Source organism: Cervus elaphus, chromosome 9 (assembly GCF_910594005.1).
Source record: "Cervus elaphus chromosome 9, mCerEla1.1, whole genome shotgun sequence".
Taxonomy (NCBI): Eukaryota; Metazoa; Chordata; class Mammalia; order Artiodactyla; family Cervidae; genus Cervus; species Cervus elaphus.
In genome coordinates, this window is record NC_057823.1 from 100,610,511 (window position 1) to 100,633,385 (window position 22,875).

Sequence of the window (22,875 nt, forward strand, 5' to 3'; positions counted from 1 at the left end):
CTTTTTAAATTATATTTCAAACAGCAAAGTGTATTTTAGATGTATTTATATGTACATATATGTGCATACTAGTCACATTTATATACTTTTAAAAATATAATTATTATAAATTAAATATACATTTATAAGTTACAGTATCTATTCAATAAATATTTTATACAATGTAAACCAGAAAGAAAGGAAAAAAAAAACAGCTTACCTTTTCTCAGAAGTACTATTCACAGATACCACAAAGACCTTAATTAGGGGTGCTCCTATAGTATAACCCAAAGAATATCCGAGTATTCCTACAGCTTCCACAATGCCTATAAAATGAATACTGAACATCAAATAACTACATAACCCAGCTTTGTTGCAAAATGATAAAAATTATCTAATTGAAATGGGTTACTTCTGAAAGCTTCATTGCATACTTTGTTAGTCTCCAAAGAAACAGAACAAATAGAATATTGAGAGAGAAAACAGACAGGGATTTCAAGGAAGTGGCTCATGAAATCATAGGGCTGGCAAGTCCAAATTTGTAGGGCAGGCTCTCAGGCTGGAAATTCAGGTAAGAGTTAATGTTACAGTCTTGAGCTCATAAGGTTAAATCCACAGGGCAGGCCAGTAGGATGGGAAAACTCAGACAGAGTTTGTACATTGCAGTCTGGAGACAGAATTGTTTCTTCCTTGGGAAACCTGTCTGTTCTGCAAGGCTTCGACTGATTGGATAAGGCTCACCCATACTATTGAGGGTAATCTTGACTCAAAGCCTACTGACTGTAAATACTAGTCACATCTAAAACATATCACAGAAATATCTAGACTGGTGTTTGACAAAAGAACTAGTTGTCATAACCTAGCCAAGCTGACACATAAAATTAATCATGCATATTACTCAATGCACATAGAGAAATTCAGATAATTTTATAATTCACTGTAACATTTAATCTATATGTTAATATAATGTAAATAAATATACATATATTCAATATAATTCAAAAGTATTTCACTTTAATTTGTGGTACTAAAGCAAGATGATATTTCAATATAAACATCATTTTTGCATCCTTCACTTTAGCTGCCAGGGAGGCAGGAGGTAATGATACAGTAATCTATTCTCTGTAATATATACATGTATGCTTTTAATTGCTATTCTGTAAAACTAAAAGCAAAACAAACAGATCTGTTGCTACCATCAGCCAACACTAATAAATTGGTGCAATTTTGTTCTAAAAGCAAGCATAAATATGAATGTCATATATTTTAGTTTATTGACATGACTTTCCTTATCTCTGGTGGAAAAATTATTATTTTGGTGTAAAATGTTATTTTCTGTTAAGTCACCTTCACAATAGGTATGTAAAAACAACTTATTTTTTCAAAAAGGGAAGTTAGATAACCCTGTACAAATCTATGATCTACCGACACGAGAAACTATTACAATATAAAGGAGTACAGATTATTGTGAGATATACTCAGGGTTACTTTTTGTATGACACACTAGCATGAAACATTATAAAAGTGGATTCTACACTGTAGCTAATTAAGTAGCATGTCACTCTTCTCCTTGATAGGATGAACAAGATTATAACAAGAACTGTTACAAATTCATTAACTTCAAAATGTCAAAGCCCTCCAAAAAGACTGAGCTGGTATATGTAGAGAGCTTAGTACAGTAATAATTATTTCAGCACTGCACTGAGTCTAGTTCTGAGGAAGCATAAAGCAATGTTTTCATTCCGTTAAGGACACGATGGCAGTAAATCCCACTATATCTTCAAAGTTCAAGCATACAAATATTCAAGCAATTTAATCTAGTAATTTGAGTTCTTTATTTCCCAGAGAAATGAACTACAGCCTAAATAGTTTGATAGGATGAAAATATATAAAAATCATATTACAAGGGGAAAAAACTTGCCTAGATAAATACCAGCTGAGTGTGTGGCGACGCTGTCATAAATAAAGGTTACTCCAAGGACATAAAGAGGTATGGCTGCTATTCCCTGCACACTCTGCCCAAGGATGAAGAAAGTCATGTAGTTTGATCGGAATGATAATGGAGCTTTCGAGCAAGGCTTGACAGTCTTCACTGCTTGGCAAATATCTTTTGAAAAGATAATTACATTTTTGTTAAATCAGTCAAAAGTTAAACATACAACAAATATTCAGTGTCTTCTATGAAACATTTTACCTTTTATAAGCTATTTCTACCATAATGTTTTAATTTTAGTTAATATCTCATTTATATTGAATGTAGTAGTTCTACAGTAAATCGTCATGTTCTCAGAAAAAAGCAATGATAAAAGAAAATTTGTGGGAATACTGGAAAAGATGCACATATTACAAACCAAATATAAATCTTTATTGCATGATTATATATGTATACATTTATGTGCGCATAAGTATATATACACAGCCACACATACACACATACTCCTCTTAAATCTGGCATCTGGTACCCCTAAGTTTCGACCACAGAACAAAAGTATTTCTGATATCCTAAATTATCTGAATTACTAAAGATTACTTTCTGAGATTAATTATAGATCAACTTCTTCAGCAATCTTCATGTTAACTTCATGTCACTAAATAGTTTTCCATTTTAAACCCACTAACTTCTAGAACACAGGTGCATAAGGACAAGGCATTATATGATAAAATTTCTCTCTCTTAGAGTTACTCATTATATAGCAATGTATTATATTTTAAATTCTTTGAAGTGACATTCCATTTCTTATGCTTTCTCAAATTCACATGACTGTAGATCAATAGTCAACAAATATTTGTTGGAATTACATTTATTGTTAGATTAGCAGATCCAGGCAATGCTATTAGATCATTCTGATTGTGTCTATTTTTTATTCAAATGAGTCTATTTAACAAAATGTTCTTAAAATATTAGTTCAGTTCAGTTCTGTTCAGTCGCTCAGTCATGTCTGACTCTTTGTGACCCCATGAATCACAGCACGCCAGGCCTCCCTGTCCATCACCAACTCCCGGAGTCTACCCAAACCCATGTCCATTGAGTCAGTGATGCCATCCAGCCATCTCATCCTCTGTTGTCCCCTTCTCCTCCTGCCCTCAATCTTTCCCAGCATCAGGGTCTTTTCAAATGAGGCAGCACTTCGCATCAGATGGCCAAAGTATTGGAGTTTCAGCTTCAACATCAGTCCTTCCAATGAACACCCAGGACTGATCTCCTTTAGGATGGACTGGTTGGATCTCCTTGTAGTCCAAGGGACTCTCAAGATTATTCTCCAACACCACAGTTCAAAAGCATCAATTCTTTGGCACTCAGCTTTCTTTATAGTCCAACTCTCACATCCATACATGACCACTGGAAAAACCATAGCTGTGACCAGATGGACCTTTGTTGGCAAAGTAATGTCTCTGCATTTTCATATGCTGTCTAGGTTGGTCATAACTTTCCTTCCAAGGAATAAGCATCTTTTAGTTTCGTGGCTGCAATCACCACCTGCAGTGATTTTGGAGCCCAGAAAAATAAAGTCAGCCACTGTTTCCATGATTTCCCCATCTATTTGCCATGAAGTGATGGGACTGGATGCCATGATCTTAGTTTTCTGAATGTTGAGCTTTAAGCCAACTTTTTCACTCTTCTCTTTCACTTTCATCAAGAGGCTCTTTAGTTCTTCTTCACTTTCTGCCATAAGGGTGGTGTCATCTGCATATCTGAGGTTATTGATATTTCTCCCGGAAATCTTGATTCCAGCTTATGCTTCCTCCAGCCCAGCATTTCTCATGATGTACTCTGCATATAAGTTAAATAAGCAGAGTGACAATATATAGCCTTGACGTACTCCTTTTCCTATTTGGAATCAGTCTGTTCCATGTCCCGTTCTAACTGTTGCTTCCTGACCTGCATACAGATTTCTGAAGAGGCAGGTCAGGTGGTCTGGTATTCCCATCTCTTTCAGAATTTTCCACAGTTTATTGTGATCCACACAGTCAAAGGCTTTGGCATAATCAATAAGGCAGAAATAGATGTTTTTCTGGAACTCTCTTGCTTTTTTGAAACTGGTAAAAGCATAGATTGCAAAATTGTACACATGTGGAATTTTTCAGCTGGTCCAGGATCCACATGTCAAATTGGTGGAGGTCTCTGGAACTGTGATCCAAACTACTAATGATTCAATTTTACATAAACGTATTAACTAGTGGTGATGTTACAATCAATCTGACATTTTCAACACCCTAGCCTCTTAGTTTCTTGAATTTCACTCTGTCCATGTACTTGTACTCCATTTACCTTAGCTCTTCATTTTAAACTTTCAGAAACAATAAATGCAAACCTTCTTAAGTGCAATTCCAAGCATCCTACACTCAAACTATTTCCACCTTTTCAGATCACTCCTTCTAGCAACCAAGTTGCTACACTCCTTAAAACCCAAGAGGACCTATAATCAACCCACTGGGCCCACTTCATTTTACTATCTCAATGTCACTTCCACCGCCTTTCTTTTTTCATAGTCATCTTAGCACTTTTAAAACCTTTGTTCTCTTTTATATCATGCAATCCCTTAGTAAAATTTCAGCCTTTCAGTCAAATTAAACTCTGGTCCGTACTCTATACCTACACATTTAAAGCTGAATGTGGCTGGAGGGAAACACACAACAAGGCAAATCTCACTTTGAATGCATGATTGTTAAACTCAACTAGGCCCTTCACCCTCCTGATAATCAAATGTGTCCCTAATTGACCACTCTTGGCTTTTCCTAGGAAATTCAACTTGTTTTCCTTCTCCTAAGGATTGTGGGCCTGAGATTCAAATGTCCAACATTTGAAAGCAAATGTTTTTCCACCAGTAGGATACATCTAATCTTTTGGTACCCTTCTTCATCTTAAAAAATATCCTTTGATTGGACTATAATTTCAAGAAGAAGGGTGGCAGGCAAGAAATGTAATAAATAGAACTTTTAATTATATTAAATAACAAATTATGATTATAGTTTGGTGAAAACATATCTGTTGCAGTGTTTATGGTGAGGGCCATGTTAAAGTGGGTTGAGTGAAGAATATGAGATAAAGCCAGAAAGCATTCTGAAATTCTTTCCAAAAATTTCAATGAAAATGAGGAAGTTGTGCTAAAGGATACTGTTGGTTATGTCTATTGTTGTTTCAGTTGTTTAAGAATAGGAAAAAAAAAAAAAACCTGAGCACGTTTAAATGCCAATACATGAGAAGCAAAAGAGAAGGAGAAGTTGCAGAAAGAGGGGCAAGGAGACCACCCATGGAATAAAGTCCCCGTGGAGTTAAAAGAGCACAAGATGTTTAGTGGGAGGACAGCTCTTCCATTTTAACAGGATGGAATAAGAGTGCCAATATGAAGTTACAGGTGAAATTATAGTTTCTATGGGAAAAAATTTAAGGGAAATTTCTATTATGGAAGTGTTTTCCATCCAACACTAAAGGTAAGAGTTAAGTGAGATGTTATAGGCTGAATGTTTAGAGTTTCATATGTTGAAACCCTAATCCCCAATGTGATGACATTTGGATATGGGGGCTTTTGAATAGTAAATAGCTCATGAAGGTAGGACCCTTATAAGTGGGATTGGTACCCTTATAAGAAGAGAGGACACACGAGGGCTTGCTCTCTCTCTCTGTGTGTTATATGAGAACATACCCTGGAAATGAATCAGCTGGCACCTGGATCTTGAACTCTCAGCCTTCAGAGCTGTGAGAAATGTTTTTGCTATAGCAGTCTATGATGTTTTTGCTATGGCAGCCCAAACTAAGACATGAGGAAAATCAAAAATCTTTGTTGTGAATTACAGAAGGGAGTTTAAAAAAAAGTCAGTGGAATAGATCCATTTGAGAATATAACTGAGGTTGAAAGTCGCAAATTCATTGTGGGACTAAGCAGTCCTCTTGTGTGATTTTTTTCCTCTAAAATACTCATCAGCAGGCCAGGTATAGATATAAAAGAGAGGTATATGGTTGGATCAAAACTTTTCCAGACCAGGAACAAGAAAGGACAATGAGACAGAGAGCTTAGTATAATCATTAGAGTGTGTCTGAAATACACATGTCATATTAAGGGACACAAAACAAGCTACAAATGAAGGAAGTAACAACAAGGAAAGCCTGATAAAGGGAGAAAGTAGGTGTCAATATACTAAAAGTTTCAATGAAGGGAGAGAACTGAAGTCTCGGTTACATGAGTGAGCTAGGAGAACTAGTGGATATAATCAGGGAGCAAGACAAGAGATATTTAGGAAGTTCTTAGTAAACTGACAATGCACTGAAACCATTGATATGGTAGGTATTCAATTATATGTAGAGATTTAGAAACTACAGGCCGGAGTGTGATACAACTGTTTTCATGAACTAGCGGGGAAAATTAATTTTACCTTCTCAAGGATTTGACGGAGTATGATTTCTACATGTTAGTTAGGACATAGGGGATGAAGACCAACTTATTATGAGTACTGAAACCTGAGACAGGGCAGAGAAAGGGAGTGTGAAGTGGTGGTAAATGGACTGCTTCAGACCAGTCATACAGGAAGAAGAGTATGGCAGGTAACTGGGGAATACAGACCAAATAGAACAGGAGAGATATTCAGAAAAGAGGAAGCGATGGACTGTCCCCAAAAAAGGATGAAAGAACATAATTAAAAATATATACATATGTAAACTGAATTGTGGGCATAGTGCAGAAAATTAGTTATGTAAAAACTAAACTTCTAAACAAAATGAGCAAAATAGCCACATAGATAGATGGATGAAATGAGCACTTCTACTTGCAAAGATCATTCATTTACTTTATTTCCGTTTTTCTAATACCAAGCAAAGGGTTACCCAGTCAACACATTGAATGAGTGTTGTTAGATAAGTTTCATGTTCCTACTCACAAGCAGAAAATAAAATACGTAGAATCTAGATAATACAAAGAAGACAAAGGAAGAACAACTATACTATTTCTGCTCTCATTACTCCTGAGGATTCATCAAGCAGCACTTTTAATATCTCAAGCAGTGCTTCCTAACAGTTTGTCCTTTCTGACCAGAACAGGGTTAAAGGAAAACTAGGAGCAAAATGTTCTCCATTCCCTTCTTTCCATAAGTCATCTTCTAATTCAACCAGCTGTCTATCATATAAATATAATAAAGATATTAGCCTATATATAATATAGGCAAGATACTAGCCTATAAATATATATAGCCTAAATATAGTCTATAAATTAATAAATGTATTTATTCTATATACATTCTGTAAATATAAAGATTATAAATATATGTGAACATTATGTACTTCATAAATTAGTGATATATGATACATATTATTATTATAATATGAATTATAGTATAATAATATCTTAATACATAAATTATTGCATTTAATATGAACTACTCTTATTTATGTTATAAACACACAGCATAAACACACATCATAAACATACTTTTAAACATCATAAACATGTATGTACACATATATACACATACACATGCATAAAGATATCCTCATGCCTTTTCCATCATTTCTTGCTTAAGTCCAGTCTAAAGTTTACAAATGGGTAAATGCATTTCAACACTCTTACACGCCTATACACAACAAGAAAGTACCTGACATAAAAGTGTCAAAAATAGTGCTTTAAAACTTCAAATAGTTTTTTTTTAATCTACTGGGGGTCGATAAAAAAAATGTGGAATAAATCAGAAAAAATTAAGAAAGCAAAGATGCCACCTATCTTTTCAAAGTCCTATGCCAAAGGGCAGCACCCATTTTTGAAATGGTAGAAATAGCTAGAAAAGTTCTGACTTTTTGAGTTTGCCTGTGTAAGTGTTTTTATCTTTGCCTTTGTATTTATATACACGTGTTGAGGTCAAAATAAAGGGGTCAGTTAAAATATATTGTAGAAGACATAAGAAATTACTGAAGTTCTCAAAAGGTTTATAATATATATGAAAATTGGCAGGAGAAAAACAACTTCACGAAATAATTACCCCAAATATTGTCCTAAATATTCTTTCACCTTCCTAGGCCCTTCTCTTAGATGAAAGGATATATGTTCATGAGAAGATGGAAGAATGGCATATATGTGATTAGGGAGCCACCGTTAATTAGCTTAGTAAACTTGATCACATAAATAGATACAGATGAATGAACGTACAGACAAGTATCACTGTTTATATTAAGTTCCTAGAGCCAATGGTTTAATTAATAATACTTTGACGGGTGACAGTATCTTTTAAAATCTCACCTTCAATTTCTACATTCCTTTGAGAATCTTCAACACGAAAGTATGGAAAAGCAAATAAGAGTGATGCAGACCCTACTAAAAAGGAGGAGACTGTAATCCACCTTGGTATGTTTCCTTTCCCTCCATAGTATGCAATAAACACTACCACCAGGCAGGATGAAATATCGTAAGTCAATGACAAGAATACGTTCTCAACGATGTTCAAGTAATTTTCCTGCTTAAAGCTCTCGGTGCTCAGATCTACAAGACCAAACACAACACCTAAAATGTAAAAAGAAAAGAAGCAATAATATGCATTAAACGATCTTTATAAAGACAAAATAGATCATTATAATCATTAAAAAAACAATTCACAATGATTTAAGTTTATTTTAAATTACTCTGAATGCTTAAAATCTATAAAAGCCTAATAACTTCTTTTCCAAAATACTAATAAGACTTCAGTTCAGTTCAGTTCATGTCTGACTCTTTTGTGACCCCATGGACTGCAGCACGCCAGGGCTCCCTGTCCATCACCAACTCCTGGAGCTTGCTTAAACTCACGTCCATCAAGTCAGTGATGCCATCCAACCATCTCATCCTCTGTTGTCCCCTTCTCCTGCCTCCAATCTTTCCCAGCATCAGGGTCTTTTCCAATGAGTTAGTTCTTCACATCAGGTGGCCAAAGTACTGTAACTCTAGCTTCAGTATCAGTCCTTCCATTGAATATCCAGGACTGATTTCCTTTAGGATGGACTGGTTGGATCTCCTTGCAGTCCAAGAGACACTCAAGAGTCTTCTCCTAACCTCTATGATTTGCTACTGAACTTTTTTGGTAACTATTTTTAAACAGTATTTATGAGTAATTTACTAAAGAATGCGCTCTTTTTAATCATTTCACTTAGTACTGATCTTTATTTCAATGTATTATGCTTCAATTATTTAAAAAATAATAAATAACAATCTAATGAATATATTTTTATCTCCCATCCAGAATAGGAAATGAAATTTTCCCAAAATAGTTGAAACTCCACATGTACTCCCTAAACACATTCTTCACTCTCATGCCACAACCCATATCCTATATTTGAAGTTTACCATTTCTAAGCCATTTTAACACTTTTTTTTGACAATGCATATATACATCCTTAGACAACATAGAGTATCATTTGTCATGTCTTTGAACATTAAGTAAATGGTATCATATAGGGGCATTTCTATAACTCAGCATCCAACTGGGAAAAATAAACATACTAAATATTTGAAACAGAAAGAAATTGATCTAGGGGTTGGTTACAAAAGTAATACATTTGTTGGAATGAAAAGAAGAAAGTTACTAATCAAAACTCATGAAATATATGCCACTAACTGGAGTAGTGACTGCAGTGGCAACAGCTGCCGCTGCTGTTGGAACCGCAGTCACGGCCTCCTGCAGGAAGCCACGCCCCACACACCTAATAACAGGATGAAAGCTGGCGGCCTCCTAGTCCCGCGCTGTTTCCATGGCCCTTGCAGTTGCTTGAGACAGCGCCCATAAGTTCTGTCCCACTGCAGCCCCCACTATTGTTGGTGTTGAAACTCTATTCACTGCTGACTATAAATCCAGGAGTCTCACTTACCCAGTACTGCTGCTGTTGCCAAAATTATCACCAGAATAGAGAGAGAAAAAAGAGAAAGGCTTCCCCTGCCCCTTTTTCAAATGTTCTGCCACAGCCTCTTACTGGCAGCACCTAAGTGGAGGCCAACTGTCAAGGAAGTCTGGTAAATGTAGTTTTACAGGCTGCCAGTCCCCTTGGAAACAGGAGAGAGTCCAGAAGGGCAACAATGGAGTTTATGGGCAACAGACAACTTGAAGAGCTCACCCTCTGGACTATTCAGGACACATTTTCACCCTTCTTTCCATGTTTAAACTTCCATACCAAATTAACAGCAACATAATCATGCTTCTGCCAAATATGCCACAATAATAATTCTTACAAACAAAAATGTTCTCGCTCTTTCCCCAGAAAGGTCATTCTCACCCTTCTTCAATCCAATCACAAAACTGAATGCATTTCTTCGATATAAAAATGAGTTGCAAGTTATAAATGGTATAAGTAAATAAATAAGTAAGCAAAGATGTAGGCCTAACTAAAACTGTGAGGGAACTATACTGAGAAAGAAATCATAATCAGACTTAGAACCACGATTTAACAGACCTAAATTAGCAAGAAACAAGATATAAACATTTTTCTGTACCTAAAAGAATTTTTTTCATCTCTCATTTTAGATGTGGCCAAGGAGGATAGTGGCCAAGGCAAAGAATGTCCTGTTAGTAACTGTGTCTGTCTCTGGGGTTGGGGTATTGGTTCCTCCTCTAATTCATGAATATTTTGCAACCTAGAGACAAATTTGTAAAGTTCTCTTCTACAATACTATTCTGTTAAATAGTAAGGAAAAGAGGAAGAGAAAAAATTAAAAACTGAAATACATACAAATGTGTATATGTTTGTGTGTGTGTACACATAAAACAAGAGAAAAATGCACAGTTGCTACATATTTTATTTAAATCTGAATATACCATAGTTGATATCCATAACTTCCTTTTTCCATTATTCACCCTTTCTTCTTCCTCTAGGTCTCAGATAACACATATGTAGGTTACTATCATAAAGTATATGCCTCCCTCTTTAGGATAGTACCAAAACTTTTGATTGCTGTCTCCTAGCTGAAGCCTCATCTGAGTCTTTAATAGGACAATATAACAATCTATAAGGCTAAGGGTTTCTAGTTCATGAGCTGTGTAGTAAGACCAGTGAATTCCATGAACATGAACGTCTTGATGTACTTCTTTGGCTGTAAGATGAGTTCCTTCATTAAAAGCAATGTGATAATACATAAGATGATTATGATGGTGCATGAGGCACTCATCAAGGCCAATTATAGTTGTTCTGGCAGAACTGTGGTGCTAAAAAAAACCCAGATCTAAACATCTATTTCAGTCGGGAGAAATTAAACAAACAACATAATCAACCTGCCTCTAGGTAGCTGGTTGGTTTCTCTAGGGAATGAAGTTATTTCCTGGATTGTATTGAATTTTCCTGGTGGCAATTCAGGCACTCAAAAATGCAATAGTCAGATCAGCTCTGGTGAAGATAAATCCTTGCCTTCAGCTCTCATATAAACTTTATCTCGAATGCAATTATCATTATAAATATGAGCCCATTGAGAACACATACAATGGCAGGGAAGAGGCTGATTAATATTTACAGGATAGTTTATCTACCTACTTCATTATTGATAGCTTCCTCTGCAATGGATTTCTTTTGGTGAACCATTCAAATAGGATAACTTTGCCCATTCAGAGACACATACTACTTACCCAACCTTTCCTAGTCACCAAATGGTCTAAACCATTAAGGAGGGCAGCATGGTATCTAAGCAATATAATCAGACATACTCTCCAATGTTTTGCCCACTGGAAGGATTTCCTTTTTCCTCTGTTTTTCAGGGCTATGCTGCTGCATATAACATTATACTGTAGCATACTTTGGCCTTCAAAAAACCACAGGTTCACCAAAGATTATGCTCTTTCTTAGTAGTAGATGGTAGAAATGAAGAGACTTTTCCTTCCTTTTAGAAGAGGTAGCCTGCAGCCTATCAGTTATATGCTGATATGCCAGCGTATCCCTAGAGGCATCGCTGAAGTGGCAGGCAAATTTTGGGTATATAAGATGTTATCCCCCATGACAGATTTTATGTTAGTCATTCTAAGAAGGCTGGAATCTGATTCTAACTATGAGTCTAGTAGCAATGAGAGGTAGGATGGGTCAAGAGAGCAATCAGTGTTCCCTTAACTCAGGTGAAGTAAATTCAGTGTCTGCAAGCAAGTAATTGCTTTTTTGAGACATAGAAGAATGGTTGCCCCTACTGGGAAAAGAGGTTCAGGGTTCAGGGTTTATAGTTGTTGGATTCATGGAAATCCATACTAATGCTTTTGGCCCAGTTCTCAGGGTTCCACACTCCTCCAATCAATGTCCCAACTCTCACACATGAGACCACATGAATTTATGAATTCAACTTATGCTGCAATTCTGCAAGTGTGGGTAAGGGTTACTATTGTTCCAAATACACAGTATGAGGCTAAAAGGGAAAATTCTCACAGGACCATCAGAGAACCTCACACATTTTCTAATCATGCCCTAAAATTCTCATTTTCCTTCTGTAACTTCTTCAGTGAAGTGAGAAACAGTCAATCCCAAAAACTTTGTAGTCAATAATAACCACCATGGGAGTTAACTGCAGAAGCTATTGGTCTCCCAAAATCTTGACTCTAATAATAACTTTACCTCTGCAACATTTTAAATAACTCTTACATCACTTCATGTGTTGACTTCCAGTGTACCATTTTCCACAGGCATAAATACTGTTTTATTTTTTTTCATTACTTTCAAGCCCAGTCAGGTCAGATAACCAATTTTGGATTCCTATCTTTAAAGGTTGGTTTGTTACTATTTTTCCTGGCTCAATGCCTGGTATGGAGTACTACATTAAAAAATCATATAATTTTTGCAATTTATAGACAAACTAGTTTTATTACATTAATGAAGCCAAAAATTTAGAAAACCATTTTCAAATATCTTTATATTATATATCATGATATTTACAAGATAAAGGAATATTATTCCTGCTACACATCAGATACCTTAACCAATTTCTTAGCCACTTCAATTCACAATTTTTTCAAAGAATATGTTTTTAATATGATCTTATTTCTAACTGAGTGAAAATGGACAGGAATGGCTGAATTTAACTCAGATGACCATCATATCTACTACTGTGGGCAGGAATCACTTACAGGAAATGGAGTAGCCATCATAGTCAACAAGAGTCAGAAATGCAGTACTTAGATGCAATCTCAAAAATGACAGAATGATCTCTGTTCATTTCTAAGGCAAACCATTCAGTATTACAGTAATCCAAGTCTATGCCCAACCAGTAACACTGAAGAAGCTGAACAGTTCTATGAAAACCTACCAGACCTTTTAGAACTAACACCAAAAACAGATGTCCTTTTCATTATAGGGGACTGGAATCCAAAAGTAGGAAGTCAAGAAACACCTGGAGTAACGGACAAATTTGACCTTGGAATGCAGAATGAAGCAGGGCAAAGGCTAAGAGAGTTTTGCCAAGAGAACACACTGGTCATGGCAAACACCCTCTTCCAACAACACGAAAGAAGACTCTACACATGGACACCACCAGATGGCCAACACTGAAATCATACTGATTATATTCTTTGCAGCCAAAGATGGAGACACTCTATAAAGTCAGCAAAAAAGAGACCAGGAGTTGACTGTGGCTCAGATCATGAACTTCTTGTTGCCAAATTCAGACTTAAATTGAAGAAAGTGGGGAGAACCACTAGACCATTCAGGTATGACCTAAATCAAATCCCTTATGATATACAGTGGAAGTGAGAAATAGATTTAAGGGACTAGATCTGATAAGAGTGCCTGATAAACTATGGATGAAGGTTCATGACACTGCACAGGAGACAGGGATCAAGACCATCCCCAAGAAAAAGAAATGTAAAAAAGCAAAATGGCTGTCTGAGGAGGCCTTACAAATAACTGTGAAAAGAAGAGAAGTGAAAGGCAAAGGAGAAAAGGAAAGATATTCCCATTTGAATGCAGAGTTCCAAAGAATAACAAGGAGAGATAAGAAAGCCTTCCTCAGTGATCAGTGCAAAAAATAGAGGAAAACAATAGAATGGGAAAGACTAGAGATGTCTTCAAGAAAATTAGAGATACCAAGGAAACATTTCATGCAAATATGGGCTCAATAAAGGACAGAAATGGTATGGACCCAACAGAAGCAGAAGATATTAAGAAGAGGTAGCAAGAATACACAGAAGAACTGTACAAAAAAAAGATCTTCACGACCCAGAAAATCACAATGGTGTGATCACTCACCTAGAGCCAGACATCCTGGAATGTGAAGTCAAGTGAGTGTTAGGAAGCATCACTACGAACAAAGCTAGTGGAGGTGATGGAATTCCAGTTGAACTCCTTCAAATCGTGAAAGTGCTGCACTCAATATGCCAGCAAATTTGGAAAACTCAGCAGATGCCACAGGACTGGAAAAGGTCAGTTTTCATTCCAATCCCAAAGAAAGGCAATGCCAAAGAATGCTCAAACTACCACACAATTGCACTCATCTCACATGCTAGTAAAGTAATGCTCAAAATTCTCCAAGACAGGCTTCAACAATACGTGAACCGTGAACCCCAGATGTTCAAGCTGGTTTTAGAAAAGGCAGAGGAACCAGAGATCAAATTGGCAACATCCGCTGGATCATCGAAAAAGACAGTTCCAGAAAAACATCTATTTCTGCATTATTGACTATGTCAAAGCCTTTGACTGTGTGGATCACAGTAAACTGTGGAAAATTCTGAAAGAGATGCGAATACCACCTGATCAGACCACCTGATCTTCCTCTTGAGAAACCTGTATGCAGTTCAGGAAGCAACAGTTAGAAGTGGATGTGGAACAACAGACTGGTTCCAAATCGGAAAAGGAGTACGTCAAAGCTGTATACTGTCACCCTGCTTATTTAAATTATATGCAGAGTACATCATGAGAAATGCTATGCTGGAGGAAGCACAAGCTGGAATCAAGATTGCTGGGAGAAAGATCAATAATCTCTGATATGCAGATAACATCATCCTTATGGCAGAAAGTGAAGAAGAACTAAAGAGCTTCTTGATGAAAGTGGAAGAGGAGAGTGACAAAGTTGGCTTAAAGCTCAACACTCAAAAAACTAAGATCATAGTATCCGGCCCCATCACTTCATGGCAAATAGATGGGGAAACAGTGGAAAGAGTGGCCGACTTTATTTTGGGGGGCTCCAAAATCACTGCAGATGGTGATTGCAGCCATGAAATTAAAAGATGCTTACTCCTTGGAAGGAAAGTTATGACCAACCTAGATAGCATATTAAAAAGCAGAGACTTTACTTTGCCAACAAAGGTCCATCTGGTCAAGGCTATGGTTTTTCCAGTGGTCATGTATGGATGTGAGAGTTGGACTATAAAGAAATCTGAGCGCCAAAGAATTGATGCTTTTGAACTGTGGTGTTGGAGAAGACTCTTGAGAGTCCCTTGGACTACAAGAAGATCCAACCAGTCCATCCTAAAGGAGATCAGTCCTGGGTGTTCATTGGAGGGACTGATGTTGAAGCTGAAGCTCCAATACTTTGGTCGCCTGATGTGAAGAGCTGACTCTTTTGACAAAAGACCCTGATGCTGGGAAAGATTGAAGGCAGAAGGAGAAGGGGACGACAGAGAATGAGATGGTTGGATGGCATCATCCACTCAATGGACATGAGTTTGGGTAAACTCCGGGAGTTGGTGATGGACAGGGAGGCCTGGTGTGCTGCAGTCCATGGGGTCGCAAAGAGTCGGACACGACTGAGCAACTAAACTGAACTATTTCTAATTGTTCTTATAAGATTAACTAATTCAACGAAGTTGCTTTTATAGCTTTGCAATAAGAGTTAACTCAGAAGGCCAGGGTTACTCAAAAAAGGTCTGGCTTCAGAACTTGTCTTTGGCGGGCTCCTGGGAGAGGACTCTGAGCCCTTGGAATATTCTACCATATAAGAGTACTTTTTATATGCTGGAGGCTTTGGGCCACAAAGTACCATTTTGGTCGGATAGTTTATGTTAGCAACATGATTTGCAGTGAATGCCTTTTCTGTTGTGTGTGATGGATGGGATAATAGAGCCTGAGTAGCTAAGGTCAGTCACACAGATGTTGCATGTTTACATGACTGAGACACCCCCTCAAAAAAAAAAAAAAAAACCTGAATACCCAGGCTCACATGGTTGAGCTTCTTTGGTTGGCAACTCTTTGCAAGTGTTGTCATACATTGTTGCTGAAAGTATTAAGCAGTCCCTGTGACTCCACTGGAAATGGACAATGGAAGCTTGCTTGGCCTAGTTTCTTCTGGACATAGTCTCATGTGCCTTTTCCCTTTGTTAATTTCAACCTGTATACTTTCACTATAATAAGTGATATTCATGAGTATAACATCTTTCTCTGAGTCCTTCTAGTGAATCACTTAGCCTGAGTGAGGTTTTAGAGATGTCCAAAGTAATAGTTAATAAATTTTGAAGTGGTTAAGGCCTCCAAATGACTCTTTATTGCAAAGCATAGTATTTTCATTGAGAAAACACTCTTTATAAGTATGTAAGTATCTAACAAGCTAAAGAAAACACTATTAAATAAAATATCTTCAGTTATATCTTTGCACTGAAATATTTCAACCTAACACTCAGTTCAGAAAATCTTTCTTTGACAAATACTTTACAAGACAAAGCTCTTCAAATAAGTTGCCTCTGTTTGTGATTACTTTGAATATTTCACCAAGTTTAAGTGTCCAAAGTTAGAGGTCTCCTTAATTTCAATTCAATATATGAAAATGAATCATTGTAACTTACTAAATTTTAAAAACAAAAGCCACATGAATAAATGCATAAAAAGCATTTGACAAATCTAACACCTTTTCATAATAAAAACACTTGATGAAACGTGATTCAAAAACACATGAAACACTCCTTTGAGAGAAGGAGAAGGAGAACTTCATAAAATGATGAACTACATATATGCAAAACCTACAGCATACTGAAAAATTTAACTACAGAGGTAGCATATGATCCAGCAATTTCACTCCTAGGTATAAATTCCAGAGAAATGAAAATATGTGTCCACGGAAATACTTACACACAGTTCCAGTTCCACATTTAAGGAGCTTAGAGGTCACCACTATGTCCTAAGTAACAAACCAAATAGACTGAAAAAATAACACTCTTCTTGGATACATAAAAGATGGGAAAACACAGGGAAAACTTAACAAAATTTTGAATTCAACTGTCATCACAATTCATTAATCCATACATTTAATTTTGTGTTTGATTTCCAGAAATATGTGGTTAAAAAAAGTGATAGCTTATTTCAGGGCTTTCATGGGAGCCCTTGAATTTTCAGATGAAAACTTGAGCTGAGAATTAACAAACCCAAGTCTGTCATTTTTCCTTCACAAGTGTTTCAGTTCAGTTCAGTTCAGTTGCTCAGCCGTGTCCGACTCTTTGCGACCCCATGGCCATGGACTGCAGCACACCAGGCCTCCCTGTCCATCACCAACTCACGGAGTTTACCCAACTCATGTCCATTGAGTCAGTGATGCCATCTAACCATCTCATCCTCTGTCGTCCCCTTCTCCTCCTGCCTTCAATCTTTCCCAGCATCAGGGTCTTTTGTCAAAAGAGTCAGCTCTTCACATCAGGCGACCAAAATATTGGAGCTTCAGCTTCAACATCAGTCCCTCCAATGAACACCCAGGACTGATCTCCTTTAGGATGGACTGGTTGGATCTCCTTGTAGTCCAAGGGACTCTCAAGAGTCTTCTCCAACACCACAGTTCAAAAGCATCAATTCTTTGGCACTCAGCTTTCTTTATAGTCCAACTCTCACATCCATACATGACTACTGGAAAAATCATAGCTTTGACTACAGGGACTTTTGTTGGCAAAGTAATGTCTCTGCTTTTTAATATGCTATCTAGGTTGGTCATAACTTTCCTTCCAAGGAGTAAGCATCTTTTAATTTCATGGCTGCAATCACCATCTGCAGTGATTTTGGAGCCCCCCAAAATAAAGTCAGCTACTGTTTCCACTGTTTCCCCATCTATTTGCCATGAAGTGATGGGACCGGATGCCATGATCTTGGTTTTCTGAATGTTGAGCCAACTTTTTCACTCTCCTATTTCACTTTCATCAAGAGGCTCTTTAGTTTTTCTTCACTTTCTGCCATAAGGGTGGTGTCATTTGCATATCTGGGATTATTGATATTTCTCCCGGCAATCTTGATTCCAGCTTGTGCTTCCTCCAGCCTAGCATTTCTCATGATGTACTTTGCATATAAATTAAATAAGCAGGATGACAATATACAGCCTTGACGTACTTCTTTTCCTATTTGGAACCAGTCCGTTGTTCCATGTCCAGTTCTCACTGTTGCTTCCTGACCTACGTACAGGTTTCTCAAGAGGCAGGTCAGGTAGTCTGGTATTCCCAAAGGGCACTCAAAACATTTCATCTAACACCAGGGTCCTTATAGTCATCATTACTATCATAAGGTAAACTATAGCATCCACTCAGCTTTCAAGGTACATGCTTCACCTGGCATTTCATCCCCGTCAAGCACAGGTGACACCTTGATTAATTATGATACCACCACATGCCAAGAACTACCACCCATTTTCCACTGGCAAAGAGCTCAGAATTTCACTCAAGATTAAAGGCCCAACAAAACCAACCCTAAAATTCCAGCTTTATGAGTATATATCTTCTGGCACTACTCCTGATACCAATTCCATACTATCCTGAATCCATTCAGAAGAAAGAAACCACACAGTAATTTGAACAAGAAAATTTTAACATAAAGAATCATTAGCTATAATGGGGGATTTGCAAAACAAGGCATTAGGTAGTACAAGTAAAGAGAATGCTAAAGACTATAGAAACAGCCAGTATGAGGAATAGTCACTTCCCTTAGGACTGAGAGAGAGCATTCAAGGGCTAAAAGCGAGACCTTGTGAATAGGGCACAGCCGTGGCTTACTGAATGACCAAGAAGTCACTGTGATGCCAGGCTAACAAAACTAGCAGGAAATCTATACTCTAAAACTTTGTGGTAGGTCTCCTTCTATGTACAGGGAGATCTCTTCATGAGAGATGCCAGAGTTAGCTTCCAGCCACTAGGGCTCTGGCCACTATGTACTGCAGGAGAGGGATACCAGAGAAGATGCAAACACGCAGGAGCCTGATGATAGAGAAAGCTGTACACACTGCAGAGGCTCGCCAAGCAAATACCCTGGAACCAAGAAGCAATATTTCCTGTGCAGTGGCTCTCCAGTACCTCCTACTGCCAAAGTTGAACACTGTTACAGCTGGGAAAAAAAAAAATTTAGAGGGCCCAGGTCCATTTCCACAGAGTAGGCAAAATGGATGTTTGGAACTGAGAGGCAATAAATTGACAAATTGATTCTGAAAGAGTTCATGTAGGCACCCAATCTTACATAAACTCTTTCAGAAAAAAGAGGAGAAAGGAATGCGTCCAAATTTAATGAAGCCAGTATAACCTGATACTAAAGACAGGCAAAAACATTCCAAGAAAACTACAAACCAATATCCTCATTAAAAAAAATCCTTAGCAAAATTTTCACAAACTGAATCCAGCAATCTATAAAAACAAGAAAATAATATAGCAATAAGGGTTTATCCCAGGAATACAAGGTTGATTAAACATCCAAAAATCAAAAAACAGAATATATAATGTTAGTAGAATAAATAAATAAATATGATCATCTCAATTGATACAGGAAAAAAACAATTGATAAAATTCAACACCATTGATGATAAAAAATTCCCAACTAACTGAAAATAAAAGGGAACATCTGTGAACCGGTAAAGAGTATCCACAAAAATTCTGCAGTAAATATATTTAATTGTGAAGGGCTAAATGATTTCTACCTAAAATCAGGAAAAATAAATTAATATATCTTTCAAAACTTCTATTCAACACTGCATGGAGGTCTTAGTCACTGCAAGAAAGCAAGAAAAACAAATAAAAAGCATACAGACTGGGAAGAAAGAAGTAAAATTGTCCTGATTCACAGATGACATGATCATGTAGTTAAAAATTATAAGGAATCTGCCAAACAGCTCCTAAAAGTAATAAATTACTATAGCAAACCTGCAGAAGCGAAGACCTAAGTAAATAGATATACAACAGTCAGGTATCAGAACACTCGATATGTTAAGATCTCAATTTTGTCACTCACCATTCTGAAGCAAGGCTTTCCTGTATCTGTTTGTTTACCAAAACACTCATTCATTCATTTCCTTATTCAAAAAGTATTCTACATCCCCAGCTATTACTGTACCTATTTGTCAAGGCATAATTCAAATCCTTCTTTCCCAAAGAATTTCTTTGATGATTTCTCAAGACAAACAAATTGATGACTATTTATCAATATTTGTTCCTCTCATATGGTTCTTATCACATACAGCCTTTTTACTGAAGTTATTTAGATACAGCATTTTAGAGCAAAAAGAAACCATGTTTGGCAGCCTCCACTATCATCAGTGTAAAAAGGCTTGTGAAGAATATACATGTAATGGGAGTGGTGAGGGTTGCGGCCAAGTAGAAAATATATGCCCCCTCTATTGTTCAGTCGCTAAGTCGTGCTCAACCCTTTGCAACCCCAAAGGCTGCAGCCTGCCAGGTGCCTCTGTACACGGGATTTCTTCCCAGGCAAGGATACTAGAGTGCGTTGCCATTTCCTTCTCCAACATGCCCCCTCTAAAGGCATTCAGATTCACATTTTTCGTCCAACTGTGCGAACAAACATAAACACCTTAGAGTTTGGGTTCTCTGATATCGTCTGAGGTCCCACACCACCTCTTTAATTCACACGAGGAAACAAGATCCCGGAGGGAAGTGGCTCGGTCAGGGTGTCTCAAAATTGTGGGAAGAAGCAGAAACCACCAGCCTTGAGTGAAGGAGCTTCTCTGGGTTGGTGACCAAACACATCTCGCGAAATGACTCAACGACACCCTCATCCCGTCAAGCCACCTGGAGGCCAGGCCCCACTGTGAGGGAGAATTACGTCAAACGGGGGCCTGAGGAGCTGAAGGAAACCAGGGCTGGGTCCTGGGAACCTGCGCTGATTCCAGACGCGCCTGGAGAACGCTGGCGAGCACACCCACAGGGAGCCGGGCCTCCCCACCGCAAAGGGGCCTCCCCACCTCCCCAGGGTAGGGGGCCCTCTGCTCTCTGGCGCCCCCTCAGCCCTCCCCGGGCGCCTCGCCCCTCATCCGCCTCCTCAGTGTAGGGGGCCCTCTGGCGCCTCGCCCCTCGTCCGCCTCCTCAGTGTAGGGGTCCCTCTGGCGCCCCCTTCAGCCCTCCTCTGGCACCGCCCTCAGCCCTCCCCGGCGCCTAGCCCCCGGGCGCCTCGCCCCTCGTCCGCCTCCTCAGTGTAGGGGGCCCTCTGGCGCCCCCTTCAGCCCGCACCAGAACGCGCTCTCCTCGACGCAGCCCCCTCGGCGGGCTTACATTGAGCCGTGACCAGAATGCAGAAGAAAATCAGGAAGCAACGGACGTTGTTAAAACGCTGACACCAGGGGAAAACCAGACAGCCCCAGCCGCAGGGCCCCTCCACACTCCCTTTCCGGTGTCCGACTTCCGTCTTGGAGCCGTGCTGCGTGGCCCTGGCCTGGCCGCCTCCCTGTTGGCTGAAAGCGCCGAGCTTCAGGAGGCTAACCGGGAAGATCCTGAGGTGCGGGCGCCTGGTTCCGGCCTTCTCGGCCTCGACCGCCAGAGGCCCGGTGCTCTCGGAGGGCGCGGCTTGCTCGGCCTGTGACTGCAGCTGCCCCGGGGCCTGCACCACCTCCGGCTGCACCTGCACCAGGCCCCGCTGCATCGCGCTGAGCCGGGGCGGGGGCTGGACGCAGCTAGAAACAAGCCTGCCGGGCCTGGAGGTCGGGGACCTGTTGGCCACCAGGGCCGCCCGCAACCTCAGCCTCCAGGGGGAACGTTTCTCCTTGGGCCGGAGGCAAACGTCCCGCGGGGAGGTTGGCAGTTGCTCCAGGAGAACGTCCGGGGCAGCTTCCTGCTTTGCTTCCACGTGGGGCAGGGGTTGGGGTGGAGGGAACGCTCGTCCTACTCTGTGTGTGTGTGTGTGTGTGTAACAGTCGTGTCCGACTCTGCGACCCCATGGACTGTAGCCAACGCTCGTCCTACTCTGTGTGTGTGTGTGTGTGTGTGTGTGTGACAGTCGTGTCCGACTCTGCGACCCCATGGACTGTAGCCAATCAGGCTCCTCTGTTCATGGGATTCTCCAGGAAAGAATACTAGAGTGGGTAGCCATGTCCTTCCCTAGGGGATCTTCCCAACCCAGGGATCGAACCCACAGTTTCCTGCTTTGCAGGCCTATTCTTTCCTGTCTGAGCCATCAGGGAAGTCCCCTCAGTTTTGCTAGATTCTTATAACTGTTCACATTGACAGAGGCCCCCAGAGGAACTCGGATGGAAGAGATCCATTAGTGCCTTCAATCCACCAGGATCGAAGGATGCTACTCCTTATTTAATACTTCCTCGTTAGGAGGCAAGGGAAGGGAAGTTCTGTTTAGTGATGAGACAGTGAAACCATCATCTCCTGGTTTCCTCACATTTATTTTATTCTGGTGTTTTGTGAACTGGGTGACCTCACTAGAAACAACCTTCTGCTGCTGCTGCTGCTGCTAAGTCACATCAGTCGTGTCCGACTCTGTGCGACCCCACAGACGGCAGCCCACCAGGCTCCCCGTCCCTGGGATTCTCCAGGCAAGAACACTGGAGTGGGTTGCCATTTCCTTCTCCAATGCATGAAAGTGAAAAGGGAAAGTGAAGTCACTCAGTCGTGTCAGACTCTTCGCGACCCCATGGACTGCAGCCTTCCAGGCACCTCCGTCCATGGGATTTTCCAGGCAAGAGTACTGGAGTGGGGTGCCATTGCCTTCTCTGAGAAACAACCTGAACATTGTTAAATAACTGGGGAAATCAGAAGACATGGGGGGAAAAAATTTCTTTTCCATTAGAGCGGGTTGTTTTTGTA

General features: G+C 39.3%; 1 protein-coding gene across 1 annotated transcript in view; it reads right to left on the minus strand.

The window, feature by feature from the left end:
- The window catches only part of LOC122700830 (solute carrier organic anion transporter family member 6A1-like), a 116,536-nt gene that overhangs the window by 87,269 nt on the left and 6,392 nt on the right, over positions 1-22,875 (minus strand). The window contains exons 3-6 of the mRNA XM_043913860.1: positions 21,337-21,900; positions 8,202-8,462; positions 1,901-2,086; positions 200-305 (exon numbers count right to left, since the gene is read on the minus strand). Of these exons, the coding sequence (XP_043769795.1) occupies positions 200-305; positions 1,901-2,086; positions 8,202-8,462; positions 21,337-21,900 (1,117 nt within the window). The remainder of the gene's footprint in view (positions 1-199; positions 306-1,900; positions 2,087-8,201; positions 8,463-21,336; positions 21,901-22,875) is intronic.